Source organism: Neoarius graeffei, chromosome 3 (genome assembly GCF_027579695.1).
Source record: "Neoarius graeffei isolate fNeoGra1 chromosome 3, fNeoGra1.pri, whole genome shotgun sequence".
Taxonomy (NCBI): domain Eukaryota; kingdom Metazoa; phylum Chordata; class Actinopteri; order Siluriformes; family Ariidae; genus Neoarius; species Neoarius graeffei.
This window is the reverse complement of record NC_083571.1, coordinates 12,607,283-12,624,147: the sequence shown is the minus strand read 5'-3', so window position 1 is coordinate 12,624,147 and position 16,865 is coordinate 12,607,283. Positions and strand designations below refer to the sequence as shown.

Sequence of the window (16,865 nt, the reverse complement as noted above, 5' to 3'; positions counted from 1 at the left end):
CTGAATTTAGTAATTTTCCATTCCGAACTTTGGGAATGATAATGATCTTAAAGGAACAGTCCACCGTACTTCCATAATGAAATATGCTCTTATCTGAATTGAGACGAGCTGCTCCGTACCTCTCCAAGCTTTGCGCGACCTCCCAGTCAGTCAGACGCAGTCAGACGTGCTGTCACTCCTGTTAGCAATGTAGCTAGGCTCAGCATGGCCAATGGTATTTTTTGGGGCTGTAGTTAGATGTGACCAAACTCTTCCGCGTTTTTCCTGTTTACATAGGTTTATATGACCAGTGATATGAAACAAGTTCAGTTACACAAATTGAAACGTAGCGATTTTCTATGCTATGGAAAGTCCGCACTATAATGACAGGCGTACTAATACCTTCTGCGCGCTTCGACAGCGCACTGATACGGAGCTCAGATATCAATGCGCTGCCAAAGCGCGCAGAAGGTGTTAGTATGCCTGTCATTATAGTGCGGACTTTCCATAGCATAGAAAATCGCTACATTTCAATTTGTGTAACTGAACTTTTTTCATATCACTGGTCATATAAACCTATGTAAACAGGAAAAACGCGGAAGAGTTTGGTCGCATCTAACTACAGCCCCAAAAAATACCATTGGCCATACTGAGCCTAGCTACATTGCTAACAGGAGTGACAGCGCGTCTGACTGCGTCTGACTGACTGGGAGGTCGCGCAAAGCTCGGAGAGGTACGGAGCAGCTCGTCTCAATTCAGATAAGAGCATATTTCATTATGGAAGTACGGTGGACTGTTCCTTTAATATCTTACAGAAAATATCCTACTGTGTTTAGGCTTGTCTAAATCGACTTCCCATTTGAAACTAAACCAGTGCAACATTAAAATATGGTTTCATCACGAAATCCATATTGGTGTTGCTATGGAAACAGTTTATTTCCTAGTTTAAGGAGGTGAACGGCACTGAGACGAATCTTGGAGTCTGTCTTTTGTTATTACTGTAATTCCAACGTGACAGGAACTCTTCGCAGTCTGTCACCACTACATCTGCTAACTTCAGTGAATGTATCAAACGCACTGCACTAAAAGATGCACTGAACATATCAAAGAATCTTCAGATCCCTTGCTACATAACACTTGCCGTGCAACTACACAAGTTAAAAAAAAAAAAGTAAGTTATCCTCAAAATGATCGTCTTCCCAAGGCATTTCAGGCACATCAATATCAGAAGAGAATCTGTCAGATTTTTTTTACCTTCAAAACATGTGGAAGAGGTTTTACAGATGTTGCATCAGAAATATGTGCTTTATTTCACAATGTCATGCCTTTGAAACACAGTCCTGACTTTTTCATTTCTGAGAGGATATTTGATTTTCTCAGATCAATCATTGAAATGATGACAGAGGCAGGCTGCTTTTTTCCACACAAGCACTCAACATAGGGATATTAGAGAAATGAAGATGCCAACAAGCAATCATTCATTTTCAACATAGGTGCAGCAAGACAAAGTGACTTCTGAAGTTTCTACTCAAATAATATATGATACAGTAATGTGACAAATCCAAATGAGTGCCTAGAATGATTCCTCAGACCAATCCTATGGTGAGTGTGGTCGATGGTCCTTCAGTTCCTCTCCCACAACTTTAGTTCCTACCAGCAATTAGCTCCAATTTTACTCTACGAGTCACACTCAAGTCCGAGTCTCAAACTTGAGTAATACAAACCTGGCCTAGTTAGTTAGTTATGGCTAGGTTCTTGCCCAAAGTGATAATCACATCATCAGTTTTTCTCTGGCTAATCAGACACAAGGTACACCACCACTTTTGCCGGAGCAGTTGGGGGTTAGGCGCCTTGCGCGAGGGCACTTGAGCCAGTCTTGCTGGTTCAGGGAATCAAACCAGCAATCTTTTGGTCCCAAAACTGGTCCTCTAACCATTTGGCCATGGCTTCCCCAGATTTTACTCTACGATGCACACAAATAAAAAAAAAAACATCAAACAGTGGGTTTTATCTTATCCTGTTATCTATGACTTGTCATTAAATACATATAAAGGCATTATGAAGAAAAATAAAGAGATCTTTGGTGCGTCTGGTGAGTGCACATAGCTAGTACAGTTAGCTTGCTTTGCTAATGTGCCAACAAACCTAGTATGTAACTAGTACATAAACTATAAACAGTATGTTTTACAATTATTAGTGCGTTATTTATATTGAGGATTTTACAACCCCTTTGAATGTAGACTTTACATTACATTGCAGGCATTTAGCAGACGCTCTTATCCAAAGTGACGTACAACAAGCACACACACATACCCAGTGCCTGGGGCACAGTGGGGGTTCGGTGTCTTGCTCAAGGGCATTTCAGCCAGGGATTTTTCCTGCCAGTCCAGGGAATCGAATTGGCGACCCTTTGGGCCCAAGGCTGCTTCTCTAACCTTTAGGCCATGGCTGCCACACAGACTTTAGAACCCAAAACTATCTGTTTTCTAGTTTGTGTTTAACTAGGTTGGTGGCACAGTGGTGCAGTGGTTCGCCTGTTGCCTCACAGCAAGAAGGTCCTGGGTTTGAGCCTTATGGCTGACTGGAGCCTTTATGTGTGGAATTTGCATGTTCGCTCCATGCCTGTGTGGGTTTCCTCCGGGTGCTCTGGTTTCCTCCCATGTTCCATATTCCCACATCAGCAAGGGGATCAAGGATAGAAGATACAGCCGTGCTGCAGCCAAGGCCATCCACTTTGTTAAGGAGGGACAGATGCTGAAGATAACACCAAAAAACTGCTCTGTAGGTTTGCTCTCCATAGCCCCAGACTGGATGATGACGGTTGACCTGGAGAGGCAGCTGAAAATTTCACCACACATCACGCAGTCCACATTGAGACCTGACATCATCTTAGTCTCAGAGGCCACAAAGCAGCTGATAATGCCAGAGCTGACAGTACCCTGGGAAGAGAGGATGGAGGAGGCTCAAGAGAGGAAGAGGGAGAGATACCAGATGTTGGTGGAGGATTGTCGGAGGAACGGGTGGCGGACCAGATGTATGCCATTGGAGGTGATCTGTAGGAGATTTGCTGGTCACTTCCTGCACAAGGCTTACGGAACCCTGGGCATAAGTGGTGCCAGCAGAAGAAGAGCCATTGGTAACAACATGGAGGCGGTAGAGAGAGCATCCAGATGGCTCTGGTTGAAGAGGGGGGAGCAGTAGGGGCAGAAGAATGCCACTAGCACAGAGGCCGAGGTCTGATCAGCCTTGGTTGGGTCACCTGGAAGAGGGTGTCTGTTGTAAGACCTGAAAAATCCAATGACTCCAGGAAACAACACTGATGCTGTGTCCTAATATGTCCATCAGAGGATACTATGGAGAACTGAACAAAGACATGCAGATTAGGTCAACTGGCTACTCTAAATTGCTCATAAGTGGCCACTGGCCATCCATCAGCGTGGGAAGAGTTGTGACCTATGCTAAGGTGCCACAGGCACTAGCATAGTAAGGCCCAAATATAAATCATGATGCTGACCTAGTAAGTAAGTTAACTAGGTTGCTTCAGAAGGTCTTTTGTTTCTCAACGGAAGCAAATCCTTCTACTATATACAAAGTGTGTGTATATATATGTATGGAAATAAAATAAAGAGTAAATTACTAATGGATATTTCCATTCTAATTACACCATGTACCATAAGTTCTCATTAGACTCACCATTTTCTCACAAATTCTCCTCAAATTTTGAAGGACTATTTCCTAGAAATGTCAAACTTCTGTGGAAAATTATCACCCACTCCCTGTTCAGTGAGTATGCTTTCCATAGTGGCCTGCCCTTGATTCTTTCCCTGCTTGGTGCTTAATGTTTATGAGCACTGAGGGAGCCATCAGAGAAACATTCGAGAGGAGTGGAGGAACAGCCATATGAAACAGTAATGAGGATAAAAGCCACTCATTTCTGAGCGAGGAACCGCTCCCCTACCACAGCACACTTGAGTCAGATGTCCTTACTCTGTTTACTACACCAATTTCATGTTTTCCTCACAGAATCAGTGAGCACTGCTGTTGAACTGGAGATAAATATTCACTACCCGTGATCTTCAAAAGGAAATCCAGAATTAAGCATGGATTACAGGCTTTCTTTTTTGAAGACTACTAGAAGATTAGTGGATGGAAACTCACTGCCTTTGTATTAAAAGTTCTCTGGAAGCTATTACAGAGGTCAACTGCTTTGGACCAACTTTTTAAAAATTGTCTTTCAAAACAGCCTTTAATTTAAAAAAAAAAGAAAAAAAAAGAATTTCTTTAGCCTCATTTTCAATCCCTGCCAATTACAACTCATCTCATCTCATCATCTCTAGCCGCTTTATCCTGTTCTACAGGGTCGCAGGCAAGCTGGAGCCTATCCCAGCTGACTACGGGCGAAAGGCGGGGTGCACCCTGGACAAGTCGCCAGGTCATCACAGGGCTGACACATAGACACAGACAACCATTCACACTCACATTCACACCTACGCTCAATTTAGAGTACCAGTTAACCTAACCTGCATGTCTTTGGACTGTGGGGGAAACCGGAGCACCCGGAGGAAACCCACGCAGACACGGGGAGAACATGCAAACTCCACACAGAAAGGCCCTCGCCGGCCACGGGGCTCGAACCCCGGACCTTCTTGCTGTGAGGTGACAGCGCTAACCACTACACCACCGTGCCGCCCCCCATTTACAACTCATTACATTATATTACATTACATTAAATGGCATTTAGCAGACACTCTTATCCAGAGCGACGTAAAATGAGTGCAAAAGTCAGGTACACAAAGTGCTGAACTTCTAGACAAAAAAGTGCCAACTGAACAAGTGACAGCAATACTTAGTGTAATATGCTGTTGAAGTACCAGTACTCAAATAGCCAAGGAAATAAACCAACCATATAAAGTACAACTAAATAGAGTACTCAGAAGGCTAACCCCAGGCAAGACAGTACATAGCCTGGGTTGGTCTAGACCGATACACAGTTACACAGTGGACAGAGAAGCAAGGGAGAGGTGCAGCCTGAAGAGGTGAGTCTTCAGTCTGCGCTTGAAGATGGTCAGGGAGTTGACAGTTCTGACCTCAATGGGAAGGTCATTCCACCAACAGGGAACCAGGACAGACAGCAAGCTTGAGCAGGCTGGGCAGGATCGGCAAGGAGGAGGGGCCAGGCGACCAGTAGTAGTGGAGCGTAGGGATCTGGCTGGCATGTAGGGGCGGACTGGACTCTGGGGGTATGCTGGCCCTAACCCCTTGACTGCCTGGTAAGCTAGCACCAATGTCTTACATTTGAAACTCCTTCTATATAGTTGGTTTACACTTTCTTGCTAAGTAGCACAAGTCACATCATTTCAGTGCTAGCTGAAGTTATGTTTGAATTTATGAATTATGAAATGAATGAATTACGAATTTAGAAATTTTAATTGTTGCGGTTTGTACACTATAGCTTGCAACTTACACCTGAAGACTAACAGGTGCTTTAACATTTAAACATCCATGGTTGTTAAATTTTTCATGAAAAAAAACAAATAAATTGATGTTACAGAATAATTAAGTACAGTTAGAAAACGTGAATACAGTAATGGAAAAAAGAAAGTATACCCTTCTTTCATTCTATGTTTTTATTTATCAGGGTATGAATAACAATTTGGTCATCCTCACCAATTTCTATAAACAAACAAATTACCTCAGGTGTAAATGTAGTCATTTTTGCCAGAAGGTAAACCATTATTCAGAAACCAGTTGGGATAAAATAAGTACACCCTATAATTCAGTAACATGTAGAACCACATTTAGCAACAACAGCTTGAAATAAACATTTTCTGTCGGAGTTTGTCAGTCTCTCACATCGTTGTGGAGAAATTCTTTATAACATTACTCCAGTTCATTGATGTTCATTGAGGGCATTCATTTATGCACAGCTTTCTTAAGATCCTACCACAGTATCTCAATGGGGTCGAGGTCTGGACTTTGTCGTGGCCATTCTGGCACCTTGGTTCTTTCTGTTTTAGCCATTTAGATGTTGATTTGCTGGTGTCCTTGGAACAACTGTTCCATTGTATGACCCTGTTTAGGCCGAGCTCAAGCTACTGGACAGATGGCCTCACATTTGTCTCAAGAATATTCTGATATAAAATGGAGTTCATTGTTGTCCCACTGACTGAAAGTTTCCCAGGGCCTGTGGCTGCAAAGCAAGCCTAAATCATAACCCCTCCACCACCATACATGATGGTTGGTATGAGGTGTTTGTGGAGAGACGCTGTGTTTAGTTTTTGCCAATGATGGCATTGTGCATGATGACCAAACATCAGGCCAAAGGATACTGTTTCAGAACTTTTGTGGTTTGTTCACATGCAATTTTGCAAAGCTAATTCATTGCCATCTTCTTTTTGAAGAGCCACCCTTCCATGAAAGCCATACTTGTTTAGTCTTTTTCTGATTGTGTTGTCATGAATATAAACATTTAATGTGCTTACAGAAGCCTGTAGATCACACAATATAGCTCTTGGGTTTTTCTTTAATATCTCTGAGGAATAAACAGTCTGACCTTGGATTGGATTTACTGGAATGCCCAGTTCTTGGAAGATTGGCAACTCTCTTGAAGGCTCTCCATTTGTAAACAATCCTTCTCACTGTAGAATGTCTCATCTCATCTCATCTCATTATCTGTAGCCGCTTTATCCTGTTCTACAGGGTCGCAGGCAAGCTGGAGCCTATCCCAGCTGACTACGGGCGAAAGGCGGGGTACACCCTGGACAAGTCACCAGGTCATCACAGGGCTGACACATAGACACAGACAACCATTCACACCTACGGTCAATTTAGAGTCACCAGTTAACCTAACCTGCATGTCTTTGGGGGAAACCGGAGCACCCGGAGGAAACCCATGCGGACAACATGCAAACTCCACACAGAAAGGCCCTCGCCGGCTACGGGGTTCGAACCCGGACCCTCTTGCTGTGAGGCGACAGCGCTAACCACTACACCACTGTGCTGCCCCCACTGTAGAATGGTGAATTTCAAATTGTTTGGAGATGGCCTTATAACCCTTCACAGACTGATGACCAGCAAGAATTGCTTCTCTGAGGTCATGGCTGATGTCCTTTCTTCTTGGCATAATGTAGACACTGAGTGTTCCAGAACACCAAACTGCCAAAACATATAAACTAATCTTGTGCATTTGATTAATCATAACTGGGTGATAATTACTCTCTTAAGCCAGTATCTCACTGGGCTGCGACAGCCTGCGACTAGTTGGAGACACAACAATTATGATAAAATACGCGAATTAGGGACAATTTTCATTTGGAATCACACTGAATTGATATTCGTATATTTTACTGCAATTGTTGTGTCTCCAACTAGTTGCAGGCTGTCACAGCCCAGTGAGATACTGGCTCGCACTTCCTGTCTCAACTCGCACTTCCTGTCTCAACTCGCACTTCCTGTCTCATGGAAACTGACTTGAGAAGGGTTCGTGACGGCTTTGTGACACCAGCGACGCATTTGCGGCTATTTTGAGAGAAATTTTGTCGCACAAATTTTTTGAACATGTTTAAAATTTCAGCGACGAAGGAGCGACACTTTGCGACTCATGCGAGGAAATTGAGAAGCCCCGCGAATGTTTCAAGACACTTTTGAAACTCTCTCGCGAATGACGTTTGCAATTTGTCGGAAGCTGTCGCAGCCCAGTGAGATACTACCCTTAAAGATTGTGGATGTATGCATAGTGTACAGTGGTGCTTGAAAGTTTGTGAACCCTTTAGAATTTTCTATATTTCTGCATAAATATGACCTAAAACACCATCAGATTTTCACACAAGTCCTAAAAGTAGATAAAGAGAACCCAGTTAAACAAATGAGACAAAAATATTATACTTTGTCACTTATTTATTGAGGAAAATGATCCAATATTACATATCTGTGAGTGCCAAAAGTATGTGAACCTTTGCTTTCAGTATCTGGTGTGACCCCCTTGTGCAGCAATAACTGCAACTAAATGTTTCCGGTAACTGTTGATCAGTCCTGCACACCGGCTTGGAGGAATTTTAGCCCGTTCCTCCGTACTGAACAGCTTCAACTCTGGGATGTTGGTGGGTTTCCTCACATGAACTGCTTGCTTCAGGTCCTTCTACAACATTTCCATTGGATTAAGGTCAGGACTTTGACTTGACCATTCCAAAACATCAACTTTATTCTTCTTTAACCATTCTTTGGTAGAATGACTTGTGTGCTCAGGGTTGTTGTCTTGCTGCATGACCCACCTTCTCTTGAGATTCTGTTCATGGACAGATGTCCTGACATTTTCCTTTCAAATTCGCTGGTATAATTTAGAATTCATTGTTCTATCAGTGATGGCAAGCCGTCCTGGCCCAGATGCAGCAAAACAGGCCCACCATGTTTCACAGATGGGATAAGGTTCTTATGCTGGAATGCAGTGTTTTCCTTTCTCCAAACATAACGCTTCTCATTTAAACCAAAATGTTCTATTTTGGTCTCATCCGTCCACAAAACATTTTCCAATAGCCTTCTGGCTTGTCCACATGATCTTTAGCAAACTGCAGATGAGCAGCAATGTTCTTTTGGAGAGCAGTGGCTTTCTCCTTGCAACCCTGCCATGCACACCATTGTTGTTCAGTGTTCTCCTGATGGTGGACTCATGAACATTAATATTAGCCAATGTGAGAGAGGCCTTCAGTTGCTTAGAAGTTATTCTGGGGTCCTTTGTGACCTCGCCGACTATTACATGCCTTGCTCTTGGAGTGATCTTTGTTGGTTGACCACTCCTGAGGAGGGTAACAATGGTCTTGAATTTCCTCCATTTGTACACAATATGTCTGACTGTGGATTGGTGGAGTCCAAACTCTTTAGAGATGGTTTTATAACCTTTTCCAGCCTGATGAGCACCAACAATGCTTTTTCTGAGGTCCTCAGAAATTTCCTTTGTTCGTGCCATGATACACTTCCACAAACATGTGTTGTGAAGATCAGACTTTGATAGATCCCTGTTCTTTAAATAAAACAGGGTGCCCACTCACACCTGATTGTCATCCCATTGATTGAAAACACCTGACTCTAATTTCACCTTCAAATTAACTGCTAATCCTAGAGGTTCACATACTTTTGCCACTCACAGATATGTAATATTGGATCATTTTCCTCAATAAATAAATGACCAAGTATAATATTTTTGTCTCATTTGTTTAACTGGGTTCTCTTTATCTACTTTTAGGACTTGTGTAAAAATCTTATGATGTTTTAGGTCATATTTATGTAGAAATATAGAAAATTCTAAAGGGTTCACAAACTTTCAAGCACCACTGTACTTGTTTTTTTCCCCACGTCATTTCTAAATGCTGGTTTACTTTCTGGGAAAAAATGACTACATATTGAAATGTGTTTTTTGTTGTTGTTGTTGTTATTGTCACCTGAGGTTAATTTTTTTGTTTATAGAAGCTGGTGAGGACCACACAATTTTTATTTAGGCCCTGACAATTTAAAGCACAGAACTGACGGAGGGTGTACAGTAATTTCTTTTTCCTGTGACTGTATCATCGATGTGGATTAGCAGAAGTTTAGGCCCCAAAATGTCAGAGTTCCTGAAAGGTAATGTTTTTCATGTTACCTTTAGGAAAGTTAGGACGGATTTTAGTTTTTGTCTAACCTGGAACATCTGTATGGTTTTAAGAACATGATAAAAATCATACATGTTCATAAGATTGCATGAACATTATTTTTTATAAGGCTACTTTACAAACTGGCTGAAGATGTTTTGATCAAACGATCTTTTTGTGTATTGCTAGTTATGATGTACTTTAAATGTTTTGTAACGAAACTAAAGTGCCACACAGTGCTATGTTTTTACTATGTTTACATGTCAAAATTTATATTACACTACATACGTGTGTGTCAAACAGAAATTTTGGACATGCAAGGATAAACAGATGCACCTTAACAATGAGAGCTGTGCGAGTTCTGTCAAAATGTAACAAAGAGCCAACAGTTTGCCATATTAAAGTGTTCAATCACAATGTTCAAAGCTGGGCCTAAGGGAAAAGATGTCCTCCAAATATCTTTATGGCATGATGGCTGTGACTCTACATTTGACCTTCACAAGAATTTCGGCAACAAGAATATGCTAGCTGTTGAAAATAATAGAAAATGTACATTGTCCATCAGTAAAGCTGATCTATTGCCTTTACTCACTGTTTAGTAGGGCTGGGTATCACAGTCAATTTCCTAGATCGATTCGATTTTGATTCTTAGGGTTTTAAATTGATTAATCACGATTCGATTCAATCTGAATCAATTCAATCTGCTCTTAAATAATGAAAATATCTCCATGCAATATGTTGCAAAATACACGTCGTTATTTTGTAAATCTGACAGTTCACACGTAACTGTAAACAAAACTGTCTTACCTTCCTGTAATTAAAAAAGTGCAAATAAAAGTGCAAATGTAAAAAGTGCAAACGAACGTTGCAGCAAATTGTATTGTTTAAGTGAAAAAATATTAATAAAAAATGGTAACAAAAGTATTAATATTAACAAAACGAAGACAGTAAACTTAAACTGTCACACTTAAGAGACTGAGAGATTCTTGTTGAGGAAAAGGACTGCGTTGACAGCGATGTCCAGGTGTCACGCGTGATAGCGACTCTGTTTGCTGACTGCATTTTCATTTGTATCGCGTCTTTCACAGATGTACACATCATGGGTATCACAGTTTCAGTCAGATGCTTACGTTGCACCATAACGTAGTGTGGTTTGAGTACCTGAATGAGCTGCCTGAATCCTTCATTTTCCACTACCGAGTATGGGCGTAAACAGGGTGCGATTTGTCAAAAAACGCACAAAACGTCACATGAAACGTCACAAAACTAAGGTAACAATAGGCTAACAGCTCAATAACATCCGATGATATCAAATGAATAACACTGTGGAAGCGGGGGCGTGGTCAAGCATCGGTCTGTGACAGGAGGGCGGAGTCAGAGAAGGTAAGTGGCAGAATCACTACACCTGTCGTTAATTCATGTGTTTGAGTGTCTTCCCAGTGACCACGCCCTATTTAAGGAGAGAGAGCGAGAGCAGCGGGAGCTCTCTCCACAACTAGACGACTGATGTGTGTGTGTGTGTGCAGATAGAAGCTGAAAAGCTGAATAAAAGCGAGTTGTGTGAAATCAGTTCTGTCCTGCCATCCTTCTGTCACAGACCGATGCTTGACCACGCCCCCGCTGCCACAAACACTAAATGAAAACGAACACTAAACCAGAGATAGTAAATTCATCTTCCTATCTCTCTGACTAAATACACTAACACACAACAAAGTTCGCATTGCTTGTCGCGTTGCTGTGATGTTTCTCTCCCTCCGGATTAAATGGACAGTGACTCGAAAATCACTAAAATACATGAATACTAAATGAACAGTTTGCTCTGATGGCGCAGTTCATGTGGCCTTTTCTGCTTTCCTGTCGGTGCGCTATCCGCCGCGTTTCGCCCTTCTTTAATCCACATTTCTGCGAATTTCTCAGCAGGGAAGGAACGCACGTCTGGCCCATTGACAGCGAGGAAAAGAAGGCTGTCAGTGTGGATACATTCATTCTGTTGCGCTCATCAGTAAGGATGTGATTCATGGCGCTAAATCCACGTTCACACTCTGGATATTGTTATTATCTACAATGTATCTATTTGCTGGGGACATTCGTGAACATCAAAGCTGCCACTTCGGGTCATTTTGAAAGTGAGTGCAATGTAGACCATAGAAAACATGTGTCACAACATGCCTGTCAACTTTTTTTTTGGTTTGTTTGTTTTATTGACGACGTTGTCCCCGAGGATTTTTTTTCAGCAGAGATAAAAACCAGAGGGGGGGATGATCCCCCCCCCATCCCCCCCAGCAAATCGCACCCAGGGCGTAAATCTCTGCAAACAAAAGTTGCGATGGCCTCTGTTATCTTTATGGCCCGCGGAGACTCTGATGGTAATGCTAGCAGGTCCTTCAGTTTCTTTTTGTTTTGCTCCAGGCGGCTTGTTGTCGGAAGCTAAGGTTAGCGTAGTGTGGTACCTTGTCAGGCTGGGCTGCCAACTCTCACGCAATGAGCGTGAGACACACGCATTTGATTGTCTTCACACACTCACACGCCATACCTCCGATTTCTCACGCTAGAAAAAAAAAATCTAGTTTATCTATCTAATCTAGGTTACGTAACCTAGATTAGAAGGGAACACCTCTCTGCCTGTTTAGCCGTGCGTAAGGCACCAACCACTTGCGATCGATCAATTACGCCTTACGCACGGCTAAACAGGCAGAGAGGTGTTCCCTTCTGTCCCTATGGTAGGTGGCGCATCTAATGATGCTGCACTCGCCGGAAGTTGGATAATTGCCTACCGTCAATTTAGAGGAAGAGGAGAGAGAAGAAGGTATCTGAGTTGAAGACGGGTGTCTCAGACAGGTTTGTACATATGCACGCCAATGTGTGGTGTTACTGGCGTAATTATGAACTTATATAAAGTTTCTGAATCGTTTTAGCCTATAAGTGTTGTGAGAATATTTAATGCCATATCGAGAGCTGTGTACTAGGCATGCTAAATCATTATAGGCCTCCTGCCGTGCCACAGCCTCTATCTTCCCCAACAAGCAGCACGGGAGAGCACCTCCTTAGCACACGTTTATTAAGGCGCATTTTTAGTTTGTTTACTGTATGTTATCATACTTTATGACTTTATTTGAAGCCATACTGGAAATGTTGTAAAATAAAGCAAGTAAGAGATAATATTACAAATGCAAGAAGAGCCATTAGCCACCATGCCTATTGTTTATTTACAGGGTATTTATTTTTAATTGTTTATGATGTATGTAATTGCTCAGTTAAAGTAAATAAAGCATGGTCACCTGTAATATCAAAGAACCTGAACTTGTGAATAATTAAAAAAAAAAGACAGAACAATATACTGAGGAGACAGGGTCTCAAAGAGGGCAAGACAGGTAGAGAATATTTGTCAGATAACAGGCCCTGACGAATGCTCTATTACTAATAAGAAACATAGATAAGAAATAAATTAATAAGAAATATATTAATATAGCTTATTTAAGTATGACCAAAATTTTTAAGCCCAACTTTGTGTGCACATTCCCACCTATGGCCAAGGTTCAGCTTTTTGTGTTTCAATACTGTTCAAACTTAATCATTTTAATGTTTCTTGTAGCACAGGCACATTTTGCTTACTGTTTAAGCATTTTATTTGTTCTTTTGCTGTTGATATTTTTCCCCATGCCAATCTTCTGCTGAACCCAGTGGTGGGGAAAGCCCTTAAATGCATAATGAATAGTCAGTGAGGGACAATCTTATTTTTTGCAACAGTTATTAAAAACTTAACATTTAGTTTCAATTCAGAAGGTGTTTAGGCTTAGCTGATGAAATATTTTCAAACATGAACTTGCCTTTAAATCTGAAACACAGGTCTATAGGGCTACAGGAACATTGGCAGTCATCTGTAGTTTTCTAGTGTGGGGGCTTTTTAAGCCAAAACTTGGTGCTTTTGTTGGCCACAAGCTGAAGGCCTGGCAAGTCAGGGTGTGTAAGAATGTAGGTATGGCACAGCAGGCCACTCCAAAAATCCACCAGAATGCAGGAACATCTACTAAATCCAAAATCTCAACCCCCCCCCCCCCCCCCCCCCCCCCCCATTGTCCATCTCCAGCTGGACGACCCACAAACAAAACACCAGAATGCAGGGGGACAAGTGAATATCAAACTGAATACAAAATTCCCACTTACTGCATGGTGTGCGGAAAAATTTTGCCGTCGACCCCCCCCCCAAAAAAAAATCTCACTCCAAGGAATTTCGAAAAGTTGGCAGCCCTGTGTCAGGTGGTTTCTGAGGTTTGTAGTATTCCTACAATAACTGAGCTCTGTTTGGCATATCTTGCAAACTACAGTACCTTGGTTTTATCAAGCTCTTCGTCCTTTGTCGTTTTAAATTTGAAATGATTCCACACGTCAGATTTCATTTGAGACGGCTTGCCGAGCGGTGTTTTCCCTGCCTCAGCCATTTTGTGTGCGTGCTTGAACGTCATGATGTACGACTGCGCAGCTGCGTCATCACGCACGAGATGGCTGAGGGAGGAAAATCACACAACACATGAGATTGTGTTGTGGAAAAAAACAAACAAAAAAAAATTCGATCTCATGCCCTGTGAATCGATAGTGCGAAATTTAAATGAAATCGATCCAAAATCGATTAAATTGATTTTTTTACCCAGCCCTACTGTTTAGTGTTATCAGCATTATCAGTGTAAGGAAACAATGTGTTTCCTTACAGCACGTTGCTTCTCCAGCCACGTAAATGAACTACTACGAGAATATTCAGTTGCATATCCGGTAATCATGGCAACTACTAAACTTAAGATCCAGCATTATGACTGAACTGGCATTTTTTCCAACCAATGTAATAATATGGCTTAATTCTTTCTTACCCTGCCTGACTGCGAGTGTTGTGGTATAGACAAGGAACAGCAGGATGTAGTTGAGAAAGCACTGGAACACGGGTGTGTTGGCATGGTAATCAGTGGCCAGGTACTTGCTAGTCAGTCCAATCCCGCAGATGAGCAAAGAAAGGATCTGACCGAGCGCCAGTGTGAGGAGAAGCTCTCTGTGGATAAGAACAAACACATAACACAGTCATTATTGCACAAACTCACAGCACAGGACCACACGTACAGCAAAACACACAGCATTCATGCACTTTGAGATGCTGAAGATAGACGGGGGATGCAAAAGCCTGAGAACAAAACCAAGTTTCAATAAGGCAAGTTTCATCAGTTAGCAATTTACTTTTTTTTTTCAGTTTAGCTGTACTTTTTGGCTCAGCCTTTGTCTGAAGCCTATAGAGGAACCTGTCTGTACCATATGTGTATGTTTAACCGAGTTCGAGTGTGTTTACAATTGTAATTGGCATGCCAACCTCAGGTAGCAATTCCACACTTGTGGTGTGGTGCCCCTGCGTACTGACTATGGAAGTGCCATGTTACATAACGTCAGTTCATGATGTAATCCTTTGTGGCTGAGTGGTCTAGAGCACTGTTCAGGAAAGGAACAGCTTTTGCAACGTCAGATTGAATCCTGGCATTGCTGTATTTCTGAGTGGGTTATTTTTTCTATTTATGTACCATAGCTTCTATCTCCCAATCAGACCAAAGCTGAGCTCAGACCTGCACAGGTCTCTAGTTTCTATCTGTTGTAATATAGTCAGTCAGTCAGTCAGTCAGTCAGTCAGTCAGTCAGTCTGTCTGTCTGTCTGTCTGTCTGTCTGTCTATCTATCTATCTATCTATCTATCTATCTATCTATCTATCTATCTATTTCATTTTCAACATTTTTACATTTTATTTCTCAGCTACAATTCTCTGGTTACCATATGTGTTATTATTTATTGAGCTAATTTACATATTCAATTGATGGATACTTTCTAATAATGTTTAGGATGTTTATTTTTAAACTTACTATTGTCAAATCTGCACCGAAACCTCTACCAAATTCCACTTCCCTGGGGGCACAGAGCCCTACAGACATGGCCACCATAGGCATCAAATTCCAACAACTGTCACGATCACAGTCACCTGTTTACACACACCTGTTCCCCCACACTGCCAATATAAACATACTCAGAACATTCATTTGATGGAAGTAATGCTCATTGTTTTTCATAACCTGACTTACCAAGCTGTTTATCGATTGCTCTTATGGTTTGGTTACTCTGTTTCTGGTTACTGGTTTTTCTTTTGATTCTGCTCTTGTACTGTTGTTTGCCAGTCGCCTGACCTCTGCCTGTTCCTGACTAAGAGTTTTGCCTTATGTTTACAACTTGTCTGCTTGTACTTTCAACTGCACTTGCATCCTCTGCCATCTTATCGGAGTAACAGAATACTCCAACTGATAAAATGGATGCAGCAGGATAAATGGAACAGCCATCCAACAGGATCACCATGCCAACATATTTCCTCCACCACTGGCGCATGGATTTCCTGGCTCCCTATGATGGTGTTAAATATTCACTGAACTGGTTCCTGCTTCAGTGTCACCTTTTTCAAGAGAGCCTGGTGGAGCCCAAGCCTCATGAGAGTGTAGGGGTGAGGTCTATGATAAACTGGCTACTTAAGTCCACATGCCAGTGGGCCAACTACCTCACCCACATTGAGCACCTGTACCTCAGAGACTCCACAAGGTTCAGTGAGATCTTAAAGTGGCTGTTCCAAGCCCTCCAGAAACCCCAGAAAGTTTTTTGGGGGCTGAAGTTGACAGGGATTCCCCAGAGGCTAAAAGGGCAGCCTCCAGTGAAGCACTCTGTCCAGAGGCTGACAGGGCAGCCCCCAACAAAGAGCTCCCTTCAGAGGCCAACAGGATGGACTCCACCAAAGAGCTCCATCCAAAGGCTGACAGGGCAGCCTCCAGCAAAGAGCTTCCTCCAGAACCCAACGGGATGGCCTCCACCAAAGCGTCCCCTCCAGAGGCTGACAGGAAAACTTCCTCTCCTGAACTCTCCCCAGAGGCTGACAGAGCTGCCTCCACCCCAGAGCTCCCTCCAGAAGCCGACAGGGTGGTGTGCACCGAGGAGCTCCCTCCACAGGCTGATAGGACGGCCTCTGCTGAAGAGCTCCCTCCAGAGGCCAACGGGATGGACTCCACCAAAGAGCTCTGTCCAGAGGCTGGCAGGGCAGCCTCCAACAAAGAGCTCCCTCCAGAAGCCAATGGGTTGGCCTCTGCCAAAGAGCTCCCTCCAGTGGCTGGCAGGGCAGCCTCCAACAAAGAGCTCCCTCCAGAAGCCAACGGGATGTCCTCCACCAAAGAGCTCCTTCCAGAGGCTGACAGAGCAGCTTCCTCT

At 42.7% G+C, this 16,865-nt stretch overlaps 1 protein-coding gene across 1 annotated transcript in view; it reads right to left on the bottom strand.

Annotated features, from left to right (window-relative positions):
- Positions 1 to 16,865, bottom strand: part of slc35f1 (solute carrier family 35 member F1) — a 368,949-nt gene that overhangs the window by 172,029 nt on the left and 180,055 nt on the right. Inside the window, exon 2 of the mRNA XM_060916415.1 lies at positions 14,462 to 14,637. Within this exon, the coding sequence (XP_060772398.1) occupies positions 14,462 to 14,637 (176 nt within the window). The remainder of the gene's footprint in view (positions 1 to 14,461; positions 14,638 to 16,865) is intronic.